Here is a 24,483-nt window from a genome sequence, read left to right on the forward strand (position 1 = left end):
AAACCCTCCCTCGACCCATCCTCTGTGTCCAGCTTTTGCCCGATATCCCTTCTCCCTTATGCCTCAAAACTACTGGAACAGCATGTCCATCTTGAACTGTCCGTCCACCTCTCCTCCTGCTCCCTCTTTGATCAGTTACAATCTGGCTTCCGATAACATCACTCAACTGAAACTGCCCTAACTAAAGTGACCAACGACCTACTAACCACCAAGAGCAAGCAACACTACTCTGTCCTTCTCCTCCTGGACCTCTCTTCTGCCTTCGACACTGTGGACAACTCCCTCCTGTTACAGATTCTCTCATCTCTTTGCATCACAGACTTGGATCTCATCATATCTAACAGACCAGACATTCAGAGTCTCCCTCTCCCACCTCATAGTTACATAGTTACATAGTTATTGAGGTTGAAGGAAGACTTTAAGTCCATCTAGTTCAACCCATAGCCTAACCTAACATGCCCTAACATGTTGATCCAGAGGAAGGCAAAAAAAACCCATGTGGCAAAGAGTAACTCCACCATGGGGAAAAAAATTTCTTCCCGACTCCACATACGGCAATCAGACTAGTTCCCTGGATCAACGCCTTATCAAGGAATCTAGTGTATATACCCTGTAATATTATACTTTTCCAGAAAGGTATCCAGTCCCCTCTTAAATTTAATTAATGAATCACTCATTACAACATCATACGGCAGAGAGTTCCATAGTCTCACTGCTCTTACAGTAAAGAATCCGCGTCTGTTATTATGCTTAAACCTTCTTTCCTCCAGACGTAGAGGATGCCCCCTTGTCCCTGTCTCAGGTCTATGATTAAAAAGATCATCAGAAAGGTCTTTGTACTGTCCCCTCATATATTTATACATTAAAATAAGATCACCCCTTAGTCTTCGTTTTTCCAAACTAAATAGCCCCAAGTGTAATAACCTATCTTGGTATTGCAGACCCCCCAGTCCTCTAATAACCTTGGTCGCTCTTCTCTGCACCCGCTCTAGTTCAGCTATGTCTTTCTTATACACCGGAGACCAGAACTGTGCACAGTATTCTAAGTGTGGTCGAACTAGTGACTTGTATAGAGGTAAAATTATGTTCTCCTCATGAGCATGTATGCCTCTTTTAATACATCCCATTATTTTATTTGCCTTTGTAGCAGCTGCCACTGGCCACTGAATATGAGTCTGTCATCCACCCATACACCCAGGTCTTTTTCATTGATGGTTTTGCCCAGAGTTTTAGAATTAAGCACATAGTTATACATCTTATTACTTCTACCCAAGTGCATGACCTTACATTTATCCCCATTAAAGCTCATTTGCCATTTATCAGCCCAAGCTTCTAGTTTACATAAATCATCCTGTAATATAAAATTGTCCTCCCCTGTATTGATTACCCTACAGAGTTTAGTGTCATCTGCAAATATTGAAATTCTACTCTGAATGCCCCCTACAAAGTCATTAATAAATATGTTAAAAAGAAGAGGGCCCAATACTGACCCCTGTGGTACCCCACTGCTAACCGCGACCCAGTCCGAGTGTGCTCCATTAATAACCACCCTTTGTTTCCTATCCCTGAGCCATCCTCATCTCGTCCCCTGTCTGTTGGTGTTCCCCAAGGCTCAGTTCTAGGACCCCTACTCTTCTCCATCTACACCTTCGGCCTGGGACAGCTCATAGAATCCCACGGTTTAAAATATCATCTCTACACGGATGACGCGGATCTACCTATCTGGACCTGACCTCACTTCCTTACTGACCAAAATCCCACAATGTACGTCTGCTATTTTATCTTTCTTTTCTGCTCGCTTTTTAAAACTGAACATGAACAAAAGAATTCATCATCTTTCCCCCACCTCACTCTACCCCTCCACCCGACCTATCCATCAATGTCAAGGGCTGCTCACTTTCCCTGGTCCCGCACGCTCGGTGCCTCGGGGTAATCCTTGACTCTACCCTCTCATTCAAGCACATATCCAAGCCCTTGCCTCCCTCTGCCGATTCCAAATCAAAAACATTTCCCGGATCCGTGCATTCCTTGACCTTGAAACCACAAAAACACTAGTAGTACATGCCCTTATCTCCCGCCTAGACTACTGCAACCTCCTACTCTCTGGCCTCCCCTCTAGCACTCTGACACCACTCCAATCCATCCTAAACTCTGCTGCCCGACTAATCCATCTGTCTCCCCATTATTCCCCAGCCTCTCCTCTCTGCCAGACCCTTCATTGGCTTCCTATTGCCCAGATGCTACAGTTCAAAACTCTAACAATGACATACAAAGCCATTCACAACCTGTCTCCTCCATACATCTGTGACATGGTCTCCTGGTACCTACCTACACGCAACCTTCGATCGTCTCATGATCTCCTTCTCTACTCCTGTCTCCTCTCTTCCTCCCACAACTGCATCCAAGACTTCGCCCGTGCTTCCCCTATACTCTGGAATGCTCTATCCCAACACATCAGGCTCTCGCCTACCACGGAAACCTTCAAAAGGAACCTGAAGACCCACCTCTTCCGACAAGCCTACAACCTGCAGGAATCCTCTGTCTGCTGAACCGCCGCATAACCAACTCTACCCTCTCCTAGTGTATCCTCACCAATTTCCTGTAGACTGTGAGCCCTCGCGGGCAGGGTCCTCTCTCCTCCCGTACTTGTGTGTGTCTTGTTTTACTCATGTTTATTGTACTTGTCTATATTTGCCCCGTTCACATGTAAAGCGCCATGGAATAAATGGCGCTATAAAAATGTATAATAATAATAATAATAATAATGTACTTTCTGCATAAATTCCTCATTTCATCATATTTTCTCTCCTGGTCATGTGATGAACCCAGAGTTGTACAAATGCTGCCCATAGATATATTTAATTGTACTAATAATATTAAAAGGCATAAGAAACATTGTAATATATCTTATCAAAGAAATTAGCTTTTTCCACTTAAGTCTCCTTCTCCTGAATTCCTCATAATCATCTTGCCTAAGGGCACATTGAGATGTACGTTAGTTTTTCACATACAAGTTTTGTGCTTTTCACAGATATTTTTCAATAAATGTTTGATAGGAGAAACCTCCTGTTTTTTTTTCATACAACAAAAAAAGGGTAAAGATTATTCTCTGATGGTAAAAGCAGACACATCCACAAAACACTGATTAAAATCTAATCCAAAACACTGATTTAAAGTAATTCAGCTTTTGGTGTGCAAGAAAAATCACTAACATCAGAATGAGGTCTGAAAGTAACCTGTCAGCAAGTTTTTGTTCCAGTCATGAGAAATTTAGTAGGAAAGTCATATGCAAAACAGGCTTGGAATGTTCCCACGGTCAGTATTAGGCAGCGCTTAGGACGCAGCACATGTCCGCTGCATCCAAAGCGCTGCTGGCTTTTGAACGCAGGTGATTCCGCATGTGTTCATTGAACCGTGCGGAATCACCACGTCCAATACATTGGACGGGTGATATTTACAGTATCTTGCGGAGACTGAGCGTCTCCGCAAGATAAATATACATGCTGCGGTCTGGAGAGACGTGCCACATGTCCGTCTCCGCAGGGAAGCCGCGGGTGCTGATGCATGCATAGTGGACATGGGATTTCTTGAAATCCCATCCACAATGCTGTAACATCTGGCCACTGTGGGTTAGACGTTGCAGATGTACGCAGCGTCCAGCCCTCGGCGTTTATTGTCTGTGGGAACATACCCTTAGAAAGCCAATTTCAAGTGCACTCCCTTTCCAGTGCATTTCCAGCCTGATTTGCATATGACTGCTCTGCTACATTTTTCATATCTGGTACATTGGATCTCAGCAAAAAAACGATCATTTTCATCGGGGTGAGTGGGGAGGTGGGAAGTGCAAACTCCTATACAGCCATGCCACTGCTTTCCACGTGCAAAAGCCCGCTGACAGATTCCCTTTAAAACAAGATGATCTGTAACTCACTGAAAGATAAGATTACAAATGACTACTTAGGTCTAAAAAAAGAGGAGCAGTGTGACAAATTGTGCTGCTGCTGTCTTATCTTATTTTATGCCCATGCTGGATTCACAGCTACACTTCTCCTTACTGCTGCATAATGTCCTCAATGCTGCTGCTTCTTAACAAGAGCTACATAGGAGAGGAGTAATCCCTCATGTCTGTTTATGTGAGACAATATTGCAGCTAGTCTCCACTCACTAGCTCAGAAACAACTGAAAATTAGAGATGGAGATTGCAGTGGGTTTATCTGGTGAAAAATGCCATATACAAGTCTCCCCATGCACACAAAGGACAGCTTTTTTTTTATTTAAGCTTATAAATTAAAACATCTCATGAGAGACACATTACCAAGTAGAAGTAACATGTGACTGGAGGTGCTATGCAAAATAAGGGCCTGGGCTGCCTGTCATGACTAACAGAACCCACAATTTTATTTTCTAGAAGGAGACGTGTTTGAGTAACAGCTGTAAAATCTTTGTTAAGTTCATTGGGAGAACAAGTGCAGTTTGGGTATAACCAGCTATCATTGAGCACAAAAAAAAAATTATATATACATTAGCTCAGCACAAAGTTAAAACTGTATACAGTAGATTTGAGCTATAGAAGAAGCAAATTTAGAGAACCACAGGCAGCAATATACAGTATGTAAAACAATACTCACCCTTTTGTTCCAACGCTGCATCCCCCAAAGTTCTCTGCTTGTTTTCGGTTTTACGTTGACTGCAGGCATCAGATCCCATGTGATATTTGAAGCCAATCAATGGCTTCAGCAATATATGACCGAAGACAGCAGAGGCCACTATCGAAAAAACTTTACAGTTACTCTTTACAAAAGGCAGAAGCCTTTGAAAGGAGACTGGTTAAGGGGAACCATTCATTGAAATTAATTTTTAAAAATGAACTTGGAGGGACAATAAAAGATAAAGGGGAATGCTGGAAAATTCGATCTTGTAGCCTGAAAAAAAACTACCTTGCGAACTCATGCAGATGTGGGAAAGTCAGGCACAAGAACAGACTTACCGTATATACTCGAGTATAAGCCGAGATTTTCAGCCCAAATTTTTGGGCTGAAAGTGCCCCTCTCGGCTTATACTCGAGTCACGGTCGGCGGCAGGTGAGGGCGCTGAGGCATACTTACCTGCTTACGGGGCTCCTGGCATTGTCCCTGCAGTCCCACGGTCTCCGGGTGCCGCAGCTCTTCCCCTGTTCAGCGGTCACGTGGGACCGCTCATTAGAGAAATGAATATGGACTCCACTCCCATAGGGGCGGAGCCGCATATTCATTTCTCTAATCAGCGGTAACGGTGACCGCTGATAGAGGAAGAGGCTGCGGCACCGAAGACCAGCTGTCCGGGGGGAGGAGCGGGACGCCAGGAGAAGGTAAGTATTACATATTCACCTGTCCGCGTTCCACACGCTGGGCGCCGCTCCATCTTCCCGGCTTCTCTCCGCACTGACTGTGCAGGTCAGAGGGCGCAATGACGCATATAGTGTGCGCGCCGCCCTCTGCCTGATCAGTCAGTGCAGAGAGACGCCGGGACGGGACGCTGAGGAGCTGCAAGCAAGAGAGGTGAGTATGTCATTTTTTTTTTTATTGCAGCAGCAGCAGCAGCAGCAGCAGCAATGGCACAGCTTTCTATGGTACATCTATGGGGCAAAAATGAATGGTGCAGAGCACTATATGGCAGCTATGGGGCAATAATGAACGGTGCAGAGCACTATATGGCACAGCTATGGGGCAATAATGAACGGTGCAGAGCACTATATGACACAGCTATGGGGCAATAATGAACGGTGCAGAGCACTATATGGCACAGCTATGGGGCAATAATGAACGGTGCAGAGCACTATATGGCACAGCTATGGGGCAATAATGAACGGTGCAGAGCACTATATGGCACAGCTATGGGGCAATAATGAACGGTGCAGAGCACTATATGGCACAGCTTTCTATGGTACAGCTATGGGGCAATAATGAACGGTGCAGAGCACTATATGGCATAGCTATAGGGCAATAATGAACGGTGCAGAGCACTATATGGCACAGTTATGGGGCCATAATGAACGGTATGGAGCATCTATTTTTATTTTTGAAATTCACCGGTAGCTGCTGCATTTTCCACCCTAGGATTATACTCGAGTCAATAAGTTTTCCCAGTTTTTGTGGCAAAATTAGGGGGGTCGGCTTATACTCGGGTCGGCTTATACTCGGGTCGGCTTATACTCGAGTATATACGGTAAGTAGGGCTCTCCTTCAGCTATAAGTGGTCCAGTTGGTGTCTTGTTTGGAGGACTCATGATACTAGATCCAGGATGGCTAGGACTTGGCAACAAAAAAAGATTTGTTCTTTGCTTCCTGCTAGAAGGAGTGCAAGTTGACGAAGTTGCAAAATGGCCAAAAACAGTCTCTGGAAGGAAAAGGGTGATTGGTCTTGTTCTAGGGCTATGGGAACACTTGCCCCCTCTTTGGTCATTCAATAGACCCCAAAAAAGACAGTAAAAAGATCACTTGGAGATATATTCTACGCTGGAAATGGGAAAAGGAGGGCCAGTCATTTCATATGAGAACTGTTTGTCTGGTTGTTTTGAATCTCTAGCAGCTCTATTTAACTGCAAGCTCCTGATCTATTCTGGCCAAACAATTTACAGAATGGCTTCTTTTTGCCCACTAAAGTCTGCTAGTTGACTATATCCCGATAGTTCAACAGAGATGCTGTGGGAACTTAGCCTTAGACAATCTGTTTTATTTCAGTCACTTTTTCACGATGCTGGAAATCGGCGGCAAAATTCACACTTAGTCACTTTAGCATAATTGCTATCACCAATGGTCCCAGAGTATGGTTATTACATGTAAAATAAGCTATCTGCGAACAAGTACAATCCAAAACCACCAATGTAAGGCCAGTTTAAGACCAGCAAAATATTTTGGTCATTCCATGAAGCTTGTTCATTATATATAAGACACACCTCAAAGTTTTTCTGCCACTCCCTTTCACGTTTAGCCTTTTCCTGAGTTTCTATTTCTTCCTCTCGCTGCCTTTTCCTGAAATTGAAATAAAAAACAGCCATAATTTCCATAATTAAAGGCCATTGTATAGATTAATGAACTGTCGATTTTTAATTTAAAACAGGAAAAAAAAACCTAATGGAAATTGGCAATATTATATTGGTGGATATATGATAGATGATATGTTTTGTAACAATCCCTAAACAACGGCTACTTTAACCCCTTAGCGACAGCCACCTACATGTACGGTGGCCGTGTGCTATCACTGTTTGGCGAGCGCTCAGAAATGGATACTCAAATTGAGAACCCAAATTGATGGCTAAAGGACTAGATACTATAGCCGTTCGGGCACTGTAACAATCTGTCAAACTGCACATTCACAAACAAACTTCTGCATACAAACCTTTCATGCATTTCTTTGGCTTCTCTTTCTTTCCTTTTAATTTCCAGCTCTGCAAAAAGCTTCATGGTTTGTTTGTATACAGCCTGTTTAAACTTAAAGCAAAAAAAGTCCTTATTCAACAATGCGTCTTAGCTTGCCATACATCATCCACGCACTCAAGTTCATTGATGTCAAACTCCCACTAAAAATGCAGACAAATGGCTTTTAACCCCTCTTTGAGAGACAATTTTGACCTTAATGACCATGCCAAGTTTTAGAAATCTGACCAGTATCACTTTATGTGGTTATAACGCATAACAGTTCCCAGTGATTCTGAGCAGGGCTGTGGAGTCGCAGTCGGTGTCTATTTTGGTGGAGTCAGAGTCAGTATAAAATGAGCCGACTGCTAGAATATATATAATAAAATTGGATACAGTAGTACAGTGAAGGATGTGCTGTAAGTTTTTCCATAATAATTTGGGAAAGTTATAAAATGTCCTATTTGAGAGTCCTCAGTGGTTGATACCTTTTAATGGCTAACTGAAAAGATGGTAACAAATTGCAAGCTTTCGAGACTACACACGTCTCTTCATCAGGCAAAGACTAAAACAAATTCTGAAGAATCACATATTTATGCACAACATAGTATAGAGAAAAAAAAAAAAAGGGGGGAAAAGGTATCAACCACTGAGGACTCTCAATTCTGAATATTTTTCTATCTACTGGCTAACACGGTACCAAGATATATTTCTTTCCTGTATCAAAATGTCCTATAAATGTCTTTCCTGTTCCTGATGCAAGGATCTCGGCTTTTAGCGGAGATGAAATCTGTGCTGCACGTTATGTACAGTACATGTTCAGTCGGTGGAGTCCACATCCCTGATTCTGAGATTGTTTTCATGATGCCCTCTACTTCATGTTAGTGGTAAATTTATGTCGATACGATTTAGATATGTTTATGAAAATGTTAATATTCTGGCAAAAAATGGCATATTCTGCAAATTTCCAACTTTATACTTTTCTTCCCTTATCCTTTTTACGGACATATGACATACATCATAGGTCGCTTTTCCCTCTTTGATGTGAGGTTCGGTGCTTAGCCTGCATCTTTTCAGGCACATGACAGCTGATCAGTCATGTGCCCCTAACAGCCACAGGTGGAATTGTGATCCACCCACGGCTGTTAACATGCTAAATACCACTGTAAATCTCTGCTTTAGCCCCAATGTTTTCACTTTTGCAAGACTCAATATCAAAAAGTTGACCCCACAGTTTGTTACCCACTTTCTTACATGCGCAGCAATACCCCACATGTAGACAAAAGGTTCTGTTTGAACAAACGGCAGGGCTTAGAACAGAAGAGGCACAATTTGTATTTGGAACACAAATTTTTCTCAATTTGGAATAGATTAGAACATATAGAAAAGATTATTTTAACAAAGGGTTGTGTAAGCTACAGTACATTTTTAAAACATTATATTTATTGTAATTTTCTGAAAAACTGCACCTATAAACCCTAGTGCACAGTGAGGAGCTTACAAAAATTCATATATATATAATATATCCTAATTATATCATAATTGATGGGACACACACAGGCTCTGCAAATATGACAATCTATTCCAACTAGATTAGTGCACATAAATCCATTAAAAAAAGCATATATTGCTTGATTTCTAAAAAATGAACATACAAACCCCAGTGTAGAGTGAGGAGCTCTAAAATGAACACAGCTTACAAAAATGCTTACATATATGTGTATCCTAATTGTATCATAGTTGATGGGGCTATAATTTCTACAAACATATAAATATACAGCTCTGGCAAAAATTAAGAGACCACTGCAAAATGTTCAGTTTGTCTGATTTTTCTCTTTATAGGTATATTTTTGAGTAAAATGTAAATTCTTCTTTTATTCTATAAACTACTGACATGTCTCCTAATTTCCAAGCAATAAATTTTGTATTTTTTTTTGACTAAGAAAAATGATCAAAATAAAAAAAAACAGTGCTTTCAGACCTCAAATAATGCAAAGAAACAAGTTAATTATCATTTAGAAACAACAATACTAATGTTTTAACTTAGGAAGAGTTCAGAAATCAATATTTTGTGGAATAACCATGATTTTTAATCACAGCTTTCATGTGTCTTGCCATGCTTTCCACCAGTCTGTCACACTGCTTTTGGGTGACCTTATGCCACTCCTAGTACAAAATATTAAGCAGTAGTTCTTTGTTTGATGGCTTGTGACTATCCAACTTCCTCTTGATTACATTCCAGAGGTTTTCAATGGGGTTCAGGTCTGGAGATTGGGCTGGCCATGACAGGGATTTGAAGTGGTGGTCTCTTAATTTTTGCCAGAGCTGTATATACACACACGCATATATTACATACATACACAAACGCATGAACTGACAGATTAACAAAAGATTAAATAACATCTCATTACATTACATAATATCACATTATTATGATGCCCACTAGGTTGTTTCTGCCACAGTAATGATGCAACATTTGGCGCCCCTGCTTCACGTTGGCTTCCCCTAATGTTCCATTGATGCTAAGGTAAATCAATTCTAATCTAGACAAAGTAATCATATTCCCATGATAATACAAGCACACTTTATATAGAAAATATGTTATTAACCCCTTAATGACTGCCGATACGCCTTTTAGCGGTGACAATTAACCCCTTAAGCCCTGAGGGTGGTTTGCACGTTAATGACCGAGCCAATTTTTACAATTCTGACCACTGTCCCTTTATGAGGTTATAACTCTGGAACGCTTCAACGGACCCCTGTGATCCTGACACTGTTTTCTCGAGACATATTGTACTTCATGACAGTGGCAAAATTTCTTTGATATTACCTGCGTTTATTTGTGAAAAAAACGGAAATTTGGTGAAAATTTTGAACATGTCGCAATTTTTCAACTTTGAATTTTTATGCCCTTAAATCACAGAGATATGTCACACAAAATACTTAATAACTAACATTTCCCACATGTCTAGTTTACATCAGCACAATTTTGGAAACAATTTTTTTTTTGCTAGGGAGTTATAAGGGTTAAAAGTTAAACAGCAATTTCTCAATTTTACAACACCATTTTTTCTTAGGGACCACGTCACATTTGAAGTAATTTTGAGGGGTCTATATGATAGAAAACACCCAAGTGTGACACCATTCTAAAAATTGCACCCCTCAAGGTGCTCAAAATCACATTCAAGAAGTTTATTAACCCTTCAGGTGTTTCACAGGAATTTATGGAATGTTTAAAAAAAAAAAATGAACATTTCATTTTTTTAAATTTTTTTTATTTCAGCTCCAATTTGTTTTATTTTACCAAGGGTAACAGGAGAAAATTGACCCCAAAAGTTGTTGTACAATTTGTCCTGAGTACCCGGATACCCCATATGTGGGGGTAAACCACTGTTTGGGCGCATGGCAGAGCTCGGAAGGGAAGGAGTGCCATTTGACTTTTCACTGCAAAATTGGCTGGAATTGAGATGGGATGCCATTTTGCGTTTGGAGAGCCACTACTAATATGCCTAAAGATTGAAACCCCTCACAAGTGACACCATTTTGGAGAGTAGACCCCCTAAGAATCTTATCTAGATGTGTTGTGAGAGCTTTGAACCCCATGTGTTTCACTACAGTATATAACGCAGAGCTGTGAAAATTAGCCGGATTACTTACGGTAATGCTCTTTTAATGAGTCCATGACAGCACCCACTGGAGAGATAGGGATCCGCCCCAAGGAACAGGAAACCTACAGAGACATAAAAGGGGGCGGTCCCCCTCTCCTCCTCAGTTTTAATTTCAGAGTACCCGGAGGACCGCCAGTGTTAGTCAACCATCACAATGTATCATCAGAATATAAACTTCATAGAAGTAATTACATTGGCTTTTATTAGGGAGGGATGTGACTGGGTGCTGTCATGGACTCATTAAAAGAGCATTACCGTAAGTAATCCGGCTATTTACCCTTCGCCATGACAGCACCCACTGGAGAGATTTCCAGAGACCAACACCTAGGGGGGGACCACCGTGCTGAGGATAGTCCTGCCAAAGTGTAGGTCAGAGTCGGAAGACAGGTTAAGCCGGTAGTGATTATAGAAAGTGGAAGGAGCCAACCAAGTTGCAGCCTTACATATATCCTCGATTGGCACGTTCCCTTTTTCGGCCCAGGAAGAAGCCATGGCTCTGGTGGAATGTGCTTTGATACCCTCCGGAGGTTCTTCATTTTTCATGGAATAGGCCAACCGGATAGCGTCTCTTATCCACCTGGATAATGTTGCTCTTGTGACTCCATATCCTTTCTTTTTGCCCTGGAAGGATATGAACAGAGCCCTACTCTGCCTCCAACTACTAGTTTTCTCAATATATTGCAAAACTACTCTCCTGACGTCTAGAGTATGAAATTTTTGTTCTTCAGGAGTAGAGGGGTCTTTAAAGAAAGTAGGAAGATGTATCTCTTGTGACCTGTGGAACTTCCCTGCTACCTTAGGAAGGTATAAGGGGTCCGGTTTTAAGATTAGTCTGTCATGAAATGTGAGAAGGTAAGGTTGATCTATCGACAAGGCCTGAATGTCGCTGACTCTTCTAGCCGATGTTAAGGCTACTAAGAAGGCTGTTTTTAACGACAAGTGTTTCAAAGATGCTGTGTCTATAGGCTCAAACGGAGATTCTGTTAGAGAGTCTAAGACTAGATTTAGATCCCAAGGAGCTACCCTAGGTATGTGGACAGGAGTAACTCGTTCACAGGCCGTGATGAAGCGGGATACCCATTTATTACCAGCAATATTATGGCCATAGAGGGCACCCAGAGCGGACACCTGGACCTTTAGTGTGTTAACTGACAGACCTAACTCTTTCCCTTTCTGTAAAAATTCTAGTATAGATTTTATTGGGACTTCAGAGGGGTTTGAACTAGTATGGAACTGAAGAAACTTCTTCCATACTTTGGTGTAAATTTTTGTTGTAGATGGTTTCCTGCTAAGCAGGAGTGTATCAATTAGGCCTTTTGAAAACCCCCTGGAATTTAATATCTGCCTTTCAAATTCCAGGCCGTCAGGTGGAGGCTGTCCACCTGAGGGTGGAAGAAAGGTCCCTGAGAGAGAAGGTTTGGGATTGAGGGAAGGACCCAAGGATCCGTCACCGACATCGACCGCAGGCACGAGAACCATGGTCTCTTGGGCCAGAATGGCGCTATCAGTATTATCCTGGCCTGCTCTTCCCTGATTTTCCGTATTACTTGTGGAAGCAGAATTATCGGAGGGAAAGCATACGCTAGCTTGAATTGCCATGGTGTTTGAAGAGCATCTAGAATGTCCGGGTGATCTGCACGGGACCGAGATGCGAATTTTTGTTTGTTTTGTTTTGTAGCGAACAGGTCTATTTGGGGTTTGCCCCATAACAATGTTATCTTGTGGAAAATGTGAGGATTGAGACACCATTCTCCTTGATGAAGAGTGTGTCGACTTAGAAAGTCCGCTTGTTGATTGTCCTCTCCTTTGATGTGGACTGCCGAGAGGGACAACAGATGCTTTTCGGCCAGGATTAAGGTACTGTTTGCGGAAGACATTAGAGCGTCTGATCTTGTGCCGCCTTGTTTGTTTAAATACGCCACTGTCGTAGTGTTGTCTGAACAGATTCTGACGTGGCTTCCTCGTAGCTGTGGGAGAAATTGACGCAGTGCATAGTTTACCGCATTCAATTCTTTCAGGTTTGATGAATATAAATCCTCATTTTTATCCCAGGTTCCCTGGCAGAATCTATCTCCCATGTGTGCTCCCCACCCGTGGGGGCTAGCGTCCGTAGTTATCGTATGGGATGGTGATATTACCCAAGGGACACCCCCCGCTAGGTTGTCTTTATCTAGCCACCATTCTAAGGAGGATAAGACATTCTCGGATAAAGTTATTTTCGATTCAAGGTGCCCCAGAAATTTTCTCTGTTCCCGAAGTATCTGATGTTGTAATGTTCGGGTATGAAGTTGTGCCCACTGAACGGCTGGAGTACAGGAGGAGAGGGATCCTAGCAAGGACATTCCTGCTCTCAGGGACATTTGAGGTTTGTGAATGGCCGCCACTACTTTACCCTCTATAAGAGATATTTTTTCTTGGGGAAGTATACATTTTTGTTTTATGGAATCTAGATTAAACCCCAAAAATGTCTGAAGAGAAAGTGGGATGAGTCTGGATTTTTTATAGTTGACGATCCAGCCCAGGCTTTCTAAGGACGAGACAGTGTCAGCTAATCGTTCCGCACATTGAAGGGACGAATTTCCTACAACTAAAAAATCATCTAAGTAGGGAATGATTAATGTGTCTCTCTGGCGAAGGTAGGCCATTACTTCTAACATTACCTTCGTGAAGATCCTGGGTGCCGTGGAGAGACCGAAGGGCATGGCTGTATACTGGAAATGATGAATCTCCCCCTCAAGAGTTACTGCCACTCTTAAGTATTTTTGATACCTACTATGGATAGGGAGATGGTAGTAGGCATCTTTTAAATCAATGCCGCCCATTCTACAATTTGGGAAAAGGAGTTTAATGGCCGATCTAATAGACTCCATTTTAAACGTATAATTTTTAACAAACGTATTGAGTTTTTTAAGATTTATAATTGTTCGAAATGAACCATCGGGTTTAGGGATTAAAAATAACGGAGAGTAGAACCCTTTACCCTCTTGTCCCTTTGGCACCCTAACTAAAACATTTTTAACTATAAGGCTTCTAATTTCCAGTTCAAGGGCCTTCTGTTGCACTGGTGAGGAAAGAGTTGTTAAAATAAAAGAATCATGGGGAATTTGGAGGAATTCTATTTTCATTCCTTCCTTAATAATATTTAGCACCCAGGAACTTGACGTGATTTTTCGCCATTGGGGAAAGAAAAATTTTAACCTACCCCCTACTGGGGTGTCTGGTGTTTCAGAATTTATTGTCTCTACGGAAGGGGGGGCCTTTGAACATAGTGCCACCCTGTTTTCCCTCTCTTGTGGCCCATCGTGACGGTCTTTCATTTTGTGTTCTTTTCCCGAATGGCCTCTTCCTAAAGGTCTTCCTATAGAAAGGAATTGAGGGGTCAGGGAAGGCTTTTTTCCTCTCTTTTGCTTTTTTGAGGATCTCGTCTAATGCTTTCCCAAACAAAAACTCACCCTCACACGGAATAGCGCAGATCTTAGCCTTTGACTGCGTATCCCCCTTCCAGCTCTTCATCCATAACGCACGTCTGGCATTATTAATCAGACCGGCCGATCTTGCTGCAAGGCGAAGAGCGTCAGCTGAAGCATCGGCCATGAATGCTGCTGCACCTCTAATTAGTGGTATCGCATCCCGCAATTTTTGTCTGGAGACCCCCTGTTCGATCTGTTGATCCAGCTGATCAATCCAAACAAGCATGGATCTAGCTGTGCACGTGCTGGCAATTGATGGCTTAAATATGCCTGTGGAAGCCTCCCATGATCGTTTTAGTGACGATTCTGCCTTCCGATCTAGAGGATCAGAAAGTAGGCCCGCATCCTCGACTGGTAGAGCTGACTGTTTTGAGGTGGAGGCGACTGCAGCGTCCACCTTAGGGATTTTAGTCCAAGAAATTAACTCCTCATCATTAAAGCGGTACTTCCTTTTGGAGGCTGACGGGAGAAAACCTCTCTGGTCCTGTTTCTCCCACTCCCTCTTTATCAGTGCCTTAACCGCAGGAATTACTGGGAATGCTCTTCTCTTCCTCTCCGCCAACCCTGCAAACATGATGTCTTGTGCAGTTTGGTCGTCTTTTGCATCCTCACAACCTATAGTATTCCTGATGGATTTTACTAGGTTGTCCATCCCATCAAGGGGAAAACAAGCTCGACCCTCAATGTCGGAATGTGTTGAGGAAGAGGATGACGCCTGCGAGGAGTCTGAGTGGATAACGCCTTCCTCCTCGGACTCAGAGCTGGATATAGCCTTTTCTTTCCCGGATTTTTTAGGGGGGGTACTGGCTTGTGAGATGGCCTGTAATTCCTCTCTAATTATGGCCCGTATATCTGTGACCGACATAGATGGACTCTGCATTGTTTCCGCCATACACTGATTGCAGAGTTTTTTGGGGTGGGAATCTGGGAGAGGCTCGTCACATAACGCACATTGCTTGTGCTTAGATTTCTGTCTCTTTTTGGCCTGGGAGAAGAAGACATTTGGGGAAAAGGGTGTCAGCTTTATAGGCAGAGGGGAAATTAAACTCACCCAGTGAAGCTGTACGGTACCGAAATAGGAGGCTGCGACTTTCTGGATCTTGAATCCTTGGTCTCACTCCTGTGGCTGGCATCTGAGGACCTTCTGCTGGCTGGCTCTCCTGCTGGGTCCACAGTCTTGCCTGGGGACGACATGTTGCATCGCCTGTGCGTTTGCAACTTCCCCCTTTTTATAGGCCAAGATCCGGTCAGTAAACTTTTTTTTTTTTCTTTCACAGCGGTGTACTGCGCATGCGCGAGACCGCGCTTTCCCCCACCGCTGTGTGAGTGACCCGGAAGTGCTCCTCTACCTCCGGGTCATTCTGGGGATTCTTACACCGCTCCACGCATGTGCGGCCGCCATTATCCCGGCCTGCGCTATGGAGCGGTGTGCCGGCTGCCGCTGCAGCTGTGCCGCAGACCCCGGACCCTTTACCTGGTGGTCCGCGTCTGGAGCCTCTTCAAGGCCGCACCTCTGCAGCGTTGCTCTTGCGGAATCGGCGGCGTCACCTCTGGACTCAGCCATCCCACATGCCGGCCAGACGAGGGGGGAGCCGTCTAACGGAATCTCCCCCGACGCTGCATCTGGACTGCATCCCCTGCCGTTCCCGCAGAAACCGCACAGGCGGATGCTCCTAGCCCAGGTAAGATCTTCTGTAGTCTTCAGAGATCCTGTCCCCTGGGAACAGGAAACCTAAACTGAGGAGGAGAGGGGGACCGCCCCCTTTTATGTCTCTGTAGGTTTCCTGTTCCTTGGGGCGGATCCCTATCTCTCCAGTGGGTGCTGTCATGGCGAAGGGTAAAAGAAAATAATTTTTTTCCACAAAAATTATCTTTAACACCCAGTTTTGTATTTTTCCAAGGGTAAAAGGAGAAATTGGTCCACAAAAGTTGTTGTCCAATTTGTCCTGAGTACGCGGATACCCCAAATGTGGGGGGGGGGACCACCGTTTGGGCGCATGGCAGAGTTCGGAAGGGAAGGAGCGCCATTTGGAATGCAGACTTAGATGGATTCGTCTGCAGGCATCACATTGCATTTGCAGAGCGCCTGATGTACGTAAACAGTAGAAACCCCCCACAAGTGACCCCATATTGGAACCTAGACCCCCAAGGAACTTATCTAGATGTGTTGTGAGAACTTTGAACCCCCAAGTATTTCACTACAGTTTATAACGCAGAGCCGTGAAAATAAAAATTCATTTTTGTCCCACAAAAATGTTTTTTTAGCCCCCAAATTTTTATTTTCCCAAGGGTAACAAGAGAAATTGGACCCCAGAAGTTGTTGATCAATTTGTCCTGAATACGCTGATACCCCATATGTTGGGGTAAACCCCTGTTTGGGCGCAGGGGAGAGCTCGGAAGGGAAGGAGCACTGTTATACTTTTTCAAGGCAGAATTGGCTGGAATTGAGATTGGACGCCATGTCGCGTTTGGAGAGCCCTGATGTGCCTTAACAGTGGAAACCCCCAATTCTAACTGAAACCCTAACCCAAACACACCCCTAATGTGCCCCATTATGAGAATGCCGTGAAGTGGCGGGGTAGCTCAAAGAATTGATCAATTGTTTGCTAAATGTCTCATATTTGAAATACAGATAGAATTCAGTATGTGCATGTGCACCTTATGTATTGTGTCCTGACCTTAAGCAGTGCTGGCTTCTCCTTTTTTTTTGTCATAACCTTAACCACACCTGTAACCCTGACACACCACTAACACACCCCAACCGTAAATGTAATCCAAACCCTAACCCTAGCCCCAACCCTAACCCCAACCCTAGCCCCAATCCTAACCCTAACCCCAGCCCTAACCCTAACCCCAGCCCAACCCTAGCCCTAATGGGAAAATGGAAATAAATACATTTCTTTAATTTTCCCTAACTAAGGGGGTGATGAATGGGGGTTTGATTTACTTTTATAGTGTTTTTTTAGCGGATTTTTATGATTGTCAGCTGTCACACACTAAAAGACGCTTTTTATTGCGAAAAATATTTTTTTGCGTTACCACATTTTGAGAGCTATAATTTTTCCATATTTTGGTCCAGAGTCATGTGAGGTCTTGTTTTTTGCGGTTGACATTTTTATTGGTAACATTTTTGGGCACGTGACATTTTTTGATCGCTTTTTATTCCGATTTTTGGGAGGCAGTATGACCAAAAACCAGCTATCCATGAATTTTTTTTTTTTTTTTTTTTTTTTGGGGGGGAAGGGACGTTTATACCGTTGTGCGTTTGGTAAAATGGATAATGCAGTTTTATTCTTCGGGTCAGTAAAATTACAACGATACCTCATTTACATTTTATTTATGTTTTGGCGCTTTTATACGATAAAAACAATTTTATAGAAAAAAGAATTATTTTTGCATCGCTTTATTCTGAGGACGTTAACTTTTTATTTTTTCCCTGATGACGCTGTATGGCAGCTCATTTTTTGCAGGACAAGATGACGTTTTCAGCGGTACCATGGATATTTATATCTGTCTTATAGATCGCGTGCTATTCCACTTTTTATTCGGCAGCATGATAATAAAGGGTTGTTTTTTGCCTAGTTTTTTAATTTTTTTTTTTTTACGGTGTTCACTGAATGGGTTAACTAGTGGGACAGTTTTATAGGTCGGGTCGTTACGTACGCGGCGATACTAAATATGTGTACTTTTATTGTTTTTTTTATTTAGATAAAGGAATGTATTTATGGGAACAATATTATTTTTTTTCTTTATTTAGGATTTTTTTTTGTGTGTTTACACATGTGAATATTTTTTTTTTACTTTATAACATTGCCCCAGGGGGCGCATCGTGTTATAGGGTCAGATCGCTGATCTGACTCTATGCAGAGCACTGTGTCAGATCAGCGATCTGACAAGCAGGGCTGTAGGCTTACCAGCGCTTGCTCTGAGCAGGCGCTGGTAAGCCACCTCCCTGCAGGACCCGGATGCAGCACAGCGGCAATTTTGGATCCGGGGCCTGCAGGGAGGAGACGCTCGGTACAAGGTGAGCACATCGCCTTGTACCGAGGGTCTCAGGGAAGCATGCAGGGAGCCCTCTTTCTGCGTGATGCTTCCCTATGCCCCCGGAACGCTGTGATCATGTTTGATCGCAGTGTGCCGGGGGTTAATGTGCCAGGGGTGGTCCGTGACCGCTCCTGGCACATAGTGCCGGAAGTCAGCTGCGATAGTCAGCTGACACCCGGCCGCGATCGGCTGCGCTCCCCCCGTGAGCGCAGCTGATCGCGCTGGACGTACTATCCCGTCACTGGGAATTAAGTCCCAGGTCACCTTGACGGGATAGTACGTCCAATGGGATTAAGGGTACTTATTCCTCAGCGCCATTTTTTAATGGCGCTGAGAAATAAGTGGAAAGCGCCCCCAGTGTCCAAAAACCTCCAGGGTCTCGATTACCGGGGGGTAGCTGAGACCCTGGAGAACATGAATCGGGTTGGTCTTTACCATCCCGTAACGTGATCGCCGTTATTCATTGAATAACAGCGATCACAAAAAAGAAAGTCCGATTTTCCATTCATTTCTCTCTTCACTTGTATGATGTAGCATACCAGATGAGAGAGAAATGGGGTCCCCGCTCCTCCACGTCATCTTCCTGGAAGAAAATGGCGGGCGCATGTGCAGTGCGCCACCGAGATCTGCCAGCCGGTACCCAGTAACAATAGATTTTTCCTATTGGTTCATTTTGATCACTCGCGATTACAGTAATCAAAACAAACAAAATAGTAAAACAAACCCCAATTTGTCACTCCCTTAGTTAATAAATATATATATTTTTTTTTCATTCTTTACGTTTAGGGTTGTGTTGGGGTTAGGGTTGTGCTTAGCGCTGGAGTTAGAATTAGGGGGTTTCCACTGTTTAGGCACATCAGGGGATCGCCAAACGCGACATAGTGCCCCGCTATCAATTCCTGACGTGAGCTCAAACAGTGGATTTAGCCCACATATCGGATATCGGCATACTCAGGAGAAATTGCACAACAAATTATGTGGTCCATTTTCTCCTGTTACCCTTGTGAGATTAAAAAAAGTTTGTGTCTAAATTAAATTTTGTGTGAAAAAAATAAAAAGTTAATTTTTTCCTTCCACATTGCTTTAATTCTGAAGGGTTAATAAACTTCTTGAATGTGGTGTTGTGCGCCTTAAGGGTGGCAGTTTTTAGAATGGTGTCACTTGTGTATTTTCTGTTAAATTGACCCCCCAAACTCACTTCAAATGTGAGGTGGTCCCTAAAAAAATGGTTTTGTAAATTTTGTTGGAAAAATTAGAAATCCCTGGTCAACTTTTAACTCTTATAACTTCCTAACAAAAACCCGAATATAAGCCGAGACACCTAATTTTGCCTAGGAAAACTGGGTAAGCTTATTGACTCGAGTATAAGCCGGGTATGCATTATCCCTCATCCTTGTCCTGCTATGCATGGCTTCCCCCATCGCTGTCCTGATATGCAAGGCTTCCCCCGTCGCTGTCCTGCTATGCGTGGCTCCCCCGTCCTGTCCTGGTATGCGTGGTTCCCCCTGTCCCATATCGTTGTATGCATGGCTCCCCCGATTTCGCTGTATGCATGGTTCCCCCGCTCCTGTTGTTGTATGCATAGCTTCCCCCGTCCCATAGTTGTATGCGTGGCTCACCCCTGTCCCGATATGCATGCTTCCTATTACAAAAAACCCCCATCATACTCACCCCTCCTCCGCAGCATCTCATTGGTCCAGGGGCCTGCAGCTCATCCTGTGCTGAGCAATCACGTGGCACCGCTCATTAAGGTAATGAATATGCATGCGTCTCCACTCCCATAGGCGAGGAGTGCATATTCATTACCTTAATGAGCGGTGCCATGTGATCGCTCAGCACATGAAGAGCTGCAAGGCGCCGGGACCAACAAGATGCTGCGAAGGCACGAAGAAGGGTGAATATGATGTCTTCTGGAAGGCGGCGGCTGCAGCTGTCACTGTGCGCTATAAGAGAAATTAATATTCATTTCTCTTTAGCAGCTGCACCGTTACAGCCACAGCCGTCGGCTCCTGCCGCTGCTCCCCCTCCCCCGCCGACTTTCTGGACAATGACTCATGTAAGCCGAGGAGGGGGGGCTTTTTCAGTACAAAAAAAACTCGGCTTATACATGAGTATATATGGTACTTTGTGTGCAAGGACTCATTTAAGGGCACAAAAATTAAAAGTTTGAAAATTGCTACATTTCGGGCAAATTTCCATTTTTTTAATGCATAAACGTCTTATCGAAGAAATGTTACCACTATCATGAAGTACAATATGTCACGAAAAAACAATCTCAGAATCAGTGGTATCTGTTGAAGTATTCCAGTTATTACCACAAAGTGACACTGGTCAGAATTGTAAAAATTGGCTCGGTCACTAAGGAGTTATCCTCATCAGGAGGCCAGGTATAAAACTTATGGCAGATATTAAAGGGAATTTGTCACCCACCGGGAAAATATGACCTATTAATATGGCCATACAGGCAATAGAAATTTTAAACTAGTCCTACACAGGTATGGTCGTGATGCTAAGAAATATTATACTCTGATTTTAGGTAAATGATTTCTTCCAGGCTCCGGGGTGTGCAGTGCTTGGAAGAAAACCCTGCCTCCTGTCCTCATTGTAATACTTACCTCTTCCCATGAATGATAGTTCTAGGGCTGGAATTTTGCGCCCCCTCAGAAATACATGATTCATCCTCCCTTCAATGGGCGCTGCACTCAGGGATCTCCTGGGCAGGCGACATCAGCTCCAGTGACCTCCAGTTGTGCGCGCCAATAAGGTGCTCTCCCAGCCTCCTCCCTGCATAGTCATCATCATGTACACATGGTTCCTAGCAATGACTGTGCGGGGAAGAAGTGGGGTGAGCACCTTATTGGCACACACACTGGAGGTCACAGTGACGCGCCGACTCCTGCGCAGAAGATCCATGAGTGCAGCAACCATGGAAGGGAGGATGAATTATGTATTTCTGAGGGGGCGCAGAATTCCAGCCCTAGATCTATCGTTCATGGGAAGAGGCAAGTATTACAATGAGGACAGGAGGCAGGGTTTTCTTATAGCAACGCACGCCCAGGAGCCTGGAAGAAATCATTAGCATAAAAACAGAATATAACATTTCACCACAAGACCGTTAATATGAGGCAGACAGGTAAGACTAGATTAACATTTCTATTTCCTGTATGCCCATATTAACAGGTCATATATGTCCCGGGGGGGGGTGACAGCTTCTCTTTAATGCAGGATGATGGTATGCCCATTGTGATATGTATCTACATATGTTTGTAGGGATTTTTTTTCCCCTCACAAAATAGGGATTTTTGTGTACTCACCATGAAATCCTTTTCTCAGACACATTCATTGAGGGACACAAACCATGGGTGTATGCTGCTGCCACTAGGAGGCTGACACAAAGTGATACGAAGAAAGTTAGCTCCTCCTCTGCAGTATACACCCTTCTGCTGCTGGCTCTCAGAGAACCAGTTCAGTGCAAAAGCAGTAGGAGATCAATATCAACATATGAGAGTATAGCATGTCAAATTATAAAACAAGCACAAGCTAATAACAGGGTGGGAGCTGTGTCCCCCAATGAATGGCTCGGAGAAAAGGATTTTACGGTGAGTACACAAAAATCCCTTTTTCTCCTTCGCCTCATTGGGGGACACAGACCGTGAGACGTCCCAAAGCAGTCCCTGGGTGGGGACAACATCAGATCAGGCCCTGTGTAACCGCTACTTACAAGTGCGCCACTGTGGCCTGCAGAGTCTGCCTGCCCAGACTCACATCTGCAGAAGTCTGGGAATTATACTGCATTAAGAATGCATGCAGACTGGACCAGCCCGCAAGCTTGCAGGCGTGCTTTGCTGAAGCCTGGTGCCTAGAACCCAAGAAACCTCGATAGACAGGGAAATAGGCTGACATCTAACACGGAAGGACTCCTGGATGGTGTAACGAATCCACCAGGCTAACATGGCCATTGAAAAGGCTAAACCCTTCCTGTAACCATCAGGAAGCCTTCTTCTTACCGTCAGGAAGCCCAAATAAAGTATCTAAACTTCAGAAGGATGCCGTCCTCAATATGTACCTACTCAGAGCACTCACTTCGTCCAGAATACGGGGAACCCATTCTGTTTTGTGGACTGGTGCCGAAAGAAATGAGGGAAGAACGATGCCCTCATAACAGTGGGAATACAATACCACCTTGGTAACAAGGGATGGGGATGGCCTAAGGACAACCTTGCCTTGATGGTAATAAGGGAAAAAGTCTGAAAGAACAGAGCAGCTAGCTCCAAAGACTCGTCAGGATGACGAGATTGCAGAGAAAAAAAAAAAAAGAGCGACCTTCCCTGATAGTAAAGTCTGTCCGGATCAAAAGGAGTGTACTGTAAGACTCCCAGGACCATTAAGGTCCCAAAGATCTAAAGGTATGCGATAGGGAAGAACCACATGTGAAAAATCCCTGCGAGGAAGTCTCTACTTGCAATTTTGTTGCAATAAGACGGAAAAATACTAGTTCCGCAAACGAAAAACCTGACGTGGTCAGTGTGGATCTTCCAGGATCACTGGGGCCCTTCCTGCTTCCGAAAGGCTCTCGGAAGTAGTGGAAGAGGGGTTATGGAAACGGGTACCACGGAAGAACCAGAGCATGCACTGCGATGGCTTTTGGATCTCGAAGCTGAACCATGAACTGGAGTACATTGGCGTTCAGTCTGGACGCCATCCGATCTACATCTGGAGTGCTCCAGTGAAGGAAGATCCGATAGAAGACTTCCGGGTGAAGTTCCACCTCATTTGAGGCGGGACCCTGACGGCGTCTGTCGCCCAGAGTTCTACTCCTGGGATGTGTAGTGCCGAGATCACCAAATGTTAGATCTCGGCCCATCAGAGAATGTGAGGTACCTCGGTCATGGCGCCTGACCGTGGGTACCTGGTAGATGATTGACGTACGGCACAGCCGTGGCATTATCCGATTGAATTTGGATGGGGCGACCCGCCAGAAGACAATGGACCTGCTGTAGGACTAGCCGTACCGTTCGGATCCCCAGAACAATGAGTGGGAGAAGAAGACTGGCATCGGTAGTCAATAACCATTGAACAGGGAGAAAGGATCTACCCTGGATGAGGAAGGAGCTCAGAGACTACCCTTTGAAAGCCTGTTTGACCTGCAGAAAACAAGAGGAGTGAAGGAAACCGCTTCCATTGCCATCACCATTTTTCCTAAGAACTCTCCTAGCAAATAGAATGGAATGAGGGGATGAATGATCAAGTGCGCGAGCTCCCTGTTGAAGGGCCACGGCCTTGTCTCAAGGAAGAATTATCAACCTTCTGGAAATGTCCAGGATCATCATCAAAAAGGATATCTGCTGGTCTGGAAATGAGGAAAAGTTTTCTAAGTTTAGCTGCCAGCCCAGGTGAGAGAGGGTATCGCAAGAGACATAGTCGACTCAGTGCAGTCCAGGAACAGTGGCTAGAAACTCGACCAGATAGGGCAGGATGACCACGCCCCTATGGTGCAAGAGGAACATGACAGCCGCCATGACCCTTGCGAACTCTTTGGGTGCGGTAGCAAGGCCAAAGGGCAAGGTCGAGACTTGAAAATGCTGTTCGGGAAAGGAAAAGTGAAGGAATTTTTGAAGAGGGGAAAAATAGTAATGTGAAGGTAAGCATCCTGAAAGTCGATGGATGCCAGAAACTCCACCTTTTTCCATTGAAGTAATGGCTGAGCGGAGGTACTCAATCCGAACAAGGAGGACCTTGTCAAGCTTGTTAGAAGTTTGAGGTCCAGGATCGGCCTTACTTTTCGGTCCCCTTTTTGGAACCAAGATCCCATAGATCTAGACTGTCCTGGACAACCCTTCCACTGCTGGTTGGGTCTATAGGAAACATGTGATCCTTTGTTCCTGCGTAGGGAACGCTCCCATCTTC

At 44.1% G+C, this 24,483-nt stretch overlaps 1 protein-coding gene across 4 annotated transcripts in view; it reads right to left on the reverse strand.

Moving 5' to 3' along the window:
- The window catches only part of DNAJC8 (DnaJ heat shock protein family (Hsp40) member C8), a 325,593-nt gene that overhangs the window by 54,341 nt on the left and 246,769 nt on the right, over positions 1-24,483 (reverse strand). For 2 of the 4 annotated variants that reach the window (XM_077295590.1, XM_077295591.1), the window contains exons 7-8: positions 7,378-7,469; positions 6,935-7,010 (exon numbers count right to left, since the gene is read on the reverse strand). In XM_077295590.1, coding sequence (XP_077151705.1) covers positions 6,935-7,010; positions 7,378-7,469 — 168 coding nt within the window. Of the gene's footprint in view, positions 1-6,934; positions 7,011-7,377; positions 7,470-11,051; positions 17,307-24,483 lie in introns of those variants that run through there. The other 2 variants (XR_013223833.1, XR_013223832.1) reach the window with 2 other exon arrangements.

Source organism: Ranitomeya variabilis, chromosome 3, assembly GCF_051348905.1.
Source record: "Ranitomeya variabilis isolate aRanVar5 chromosome 3, aRanVar5.hap1, whole genome shotgun sequence".
In the NCBI taxonomy this organism is placed as follows: domain Eukaryota; kingdom Metazoa; phylum Chordata; class Amphibia; order Anura; family Dendrobatidae; genus Ranitomeya; species Ranitomeya variabilis.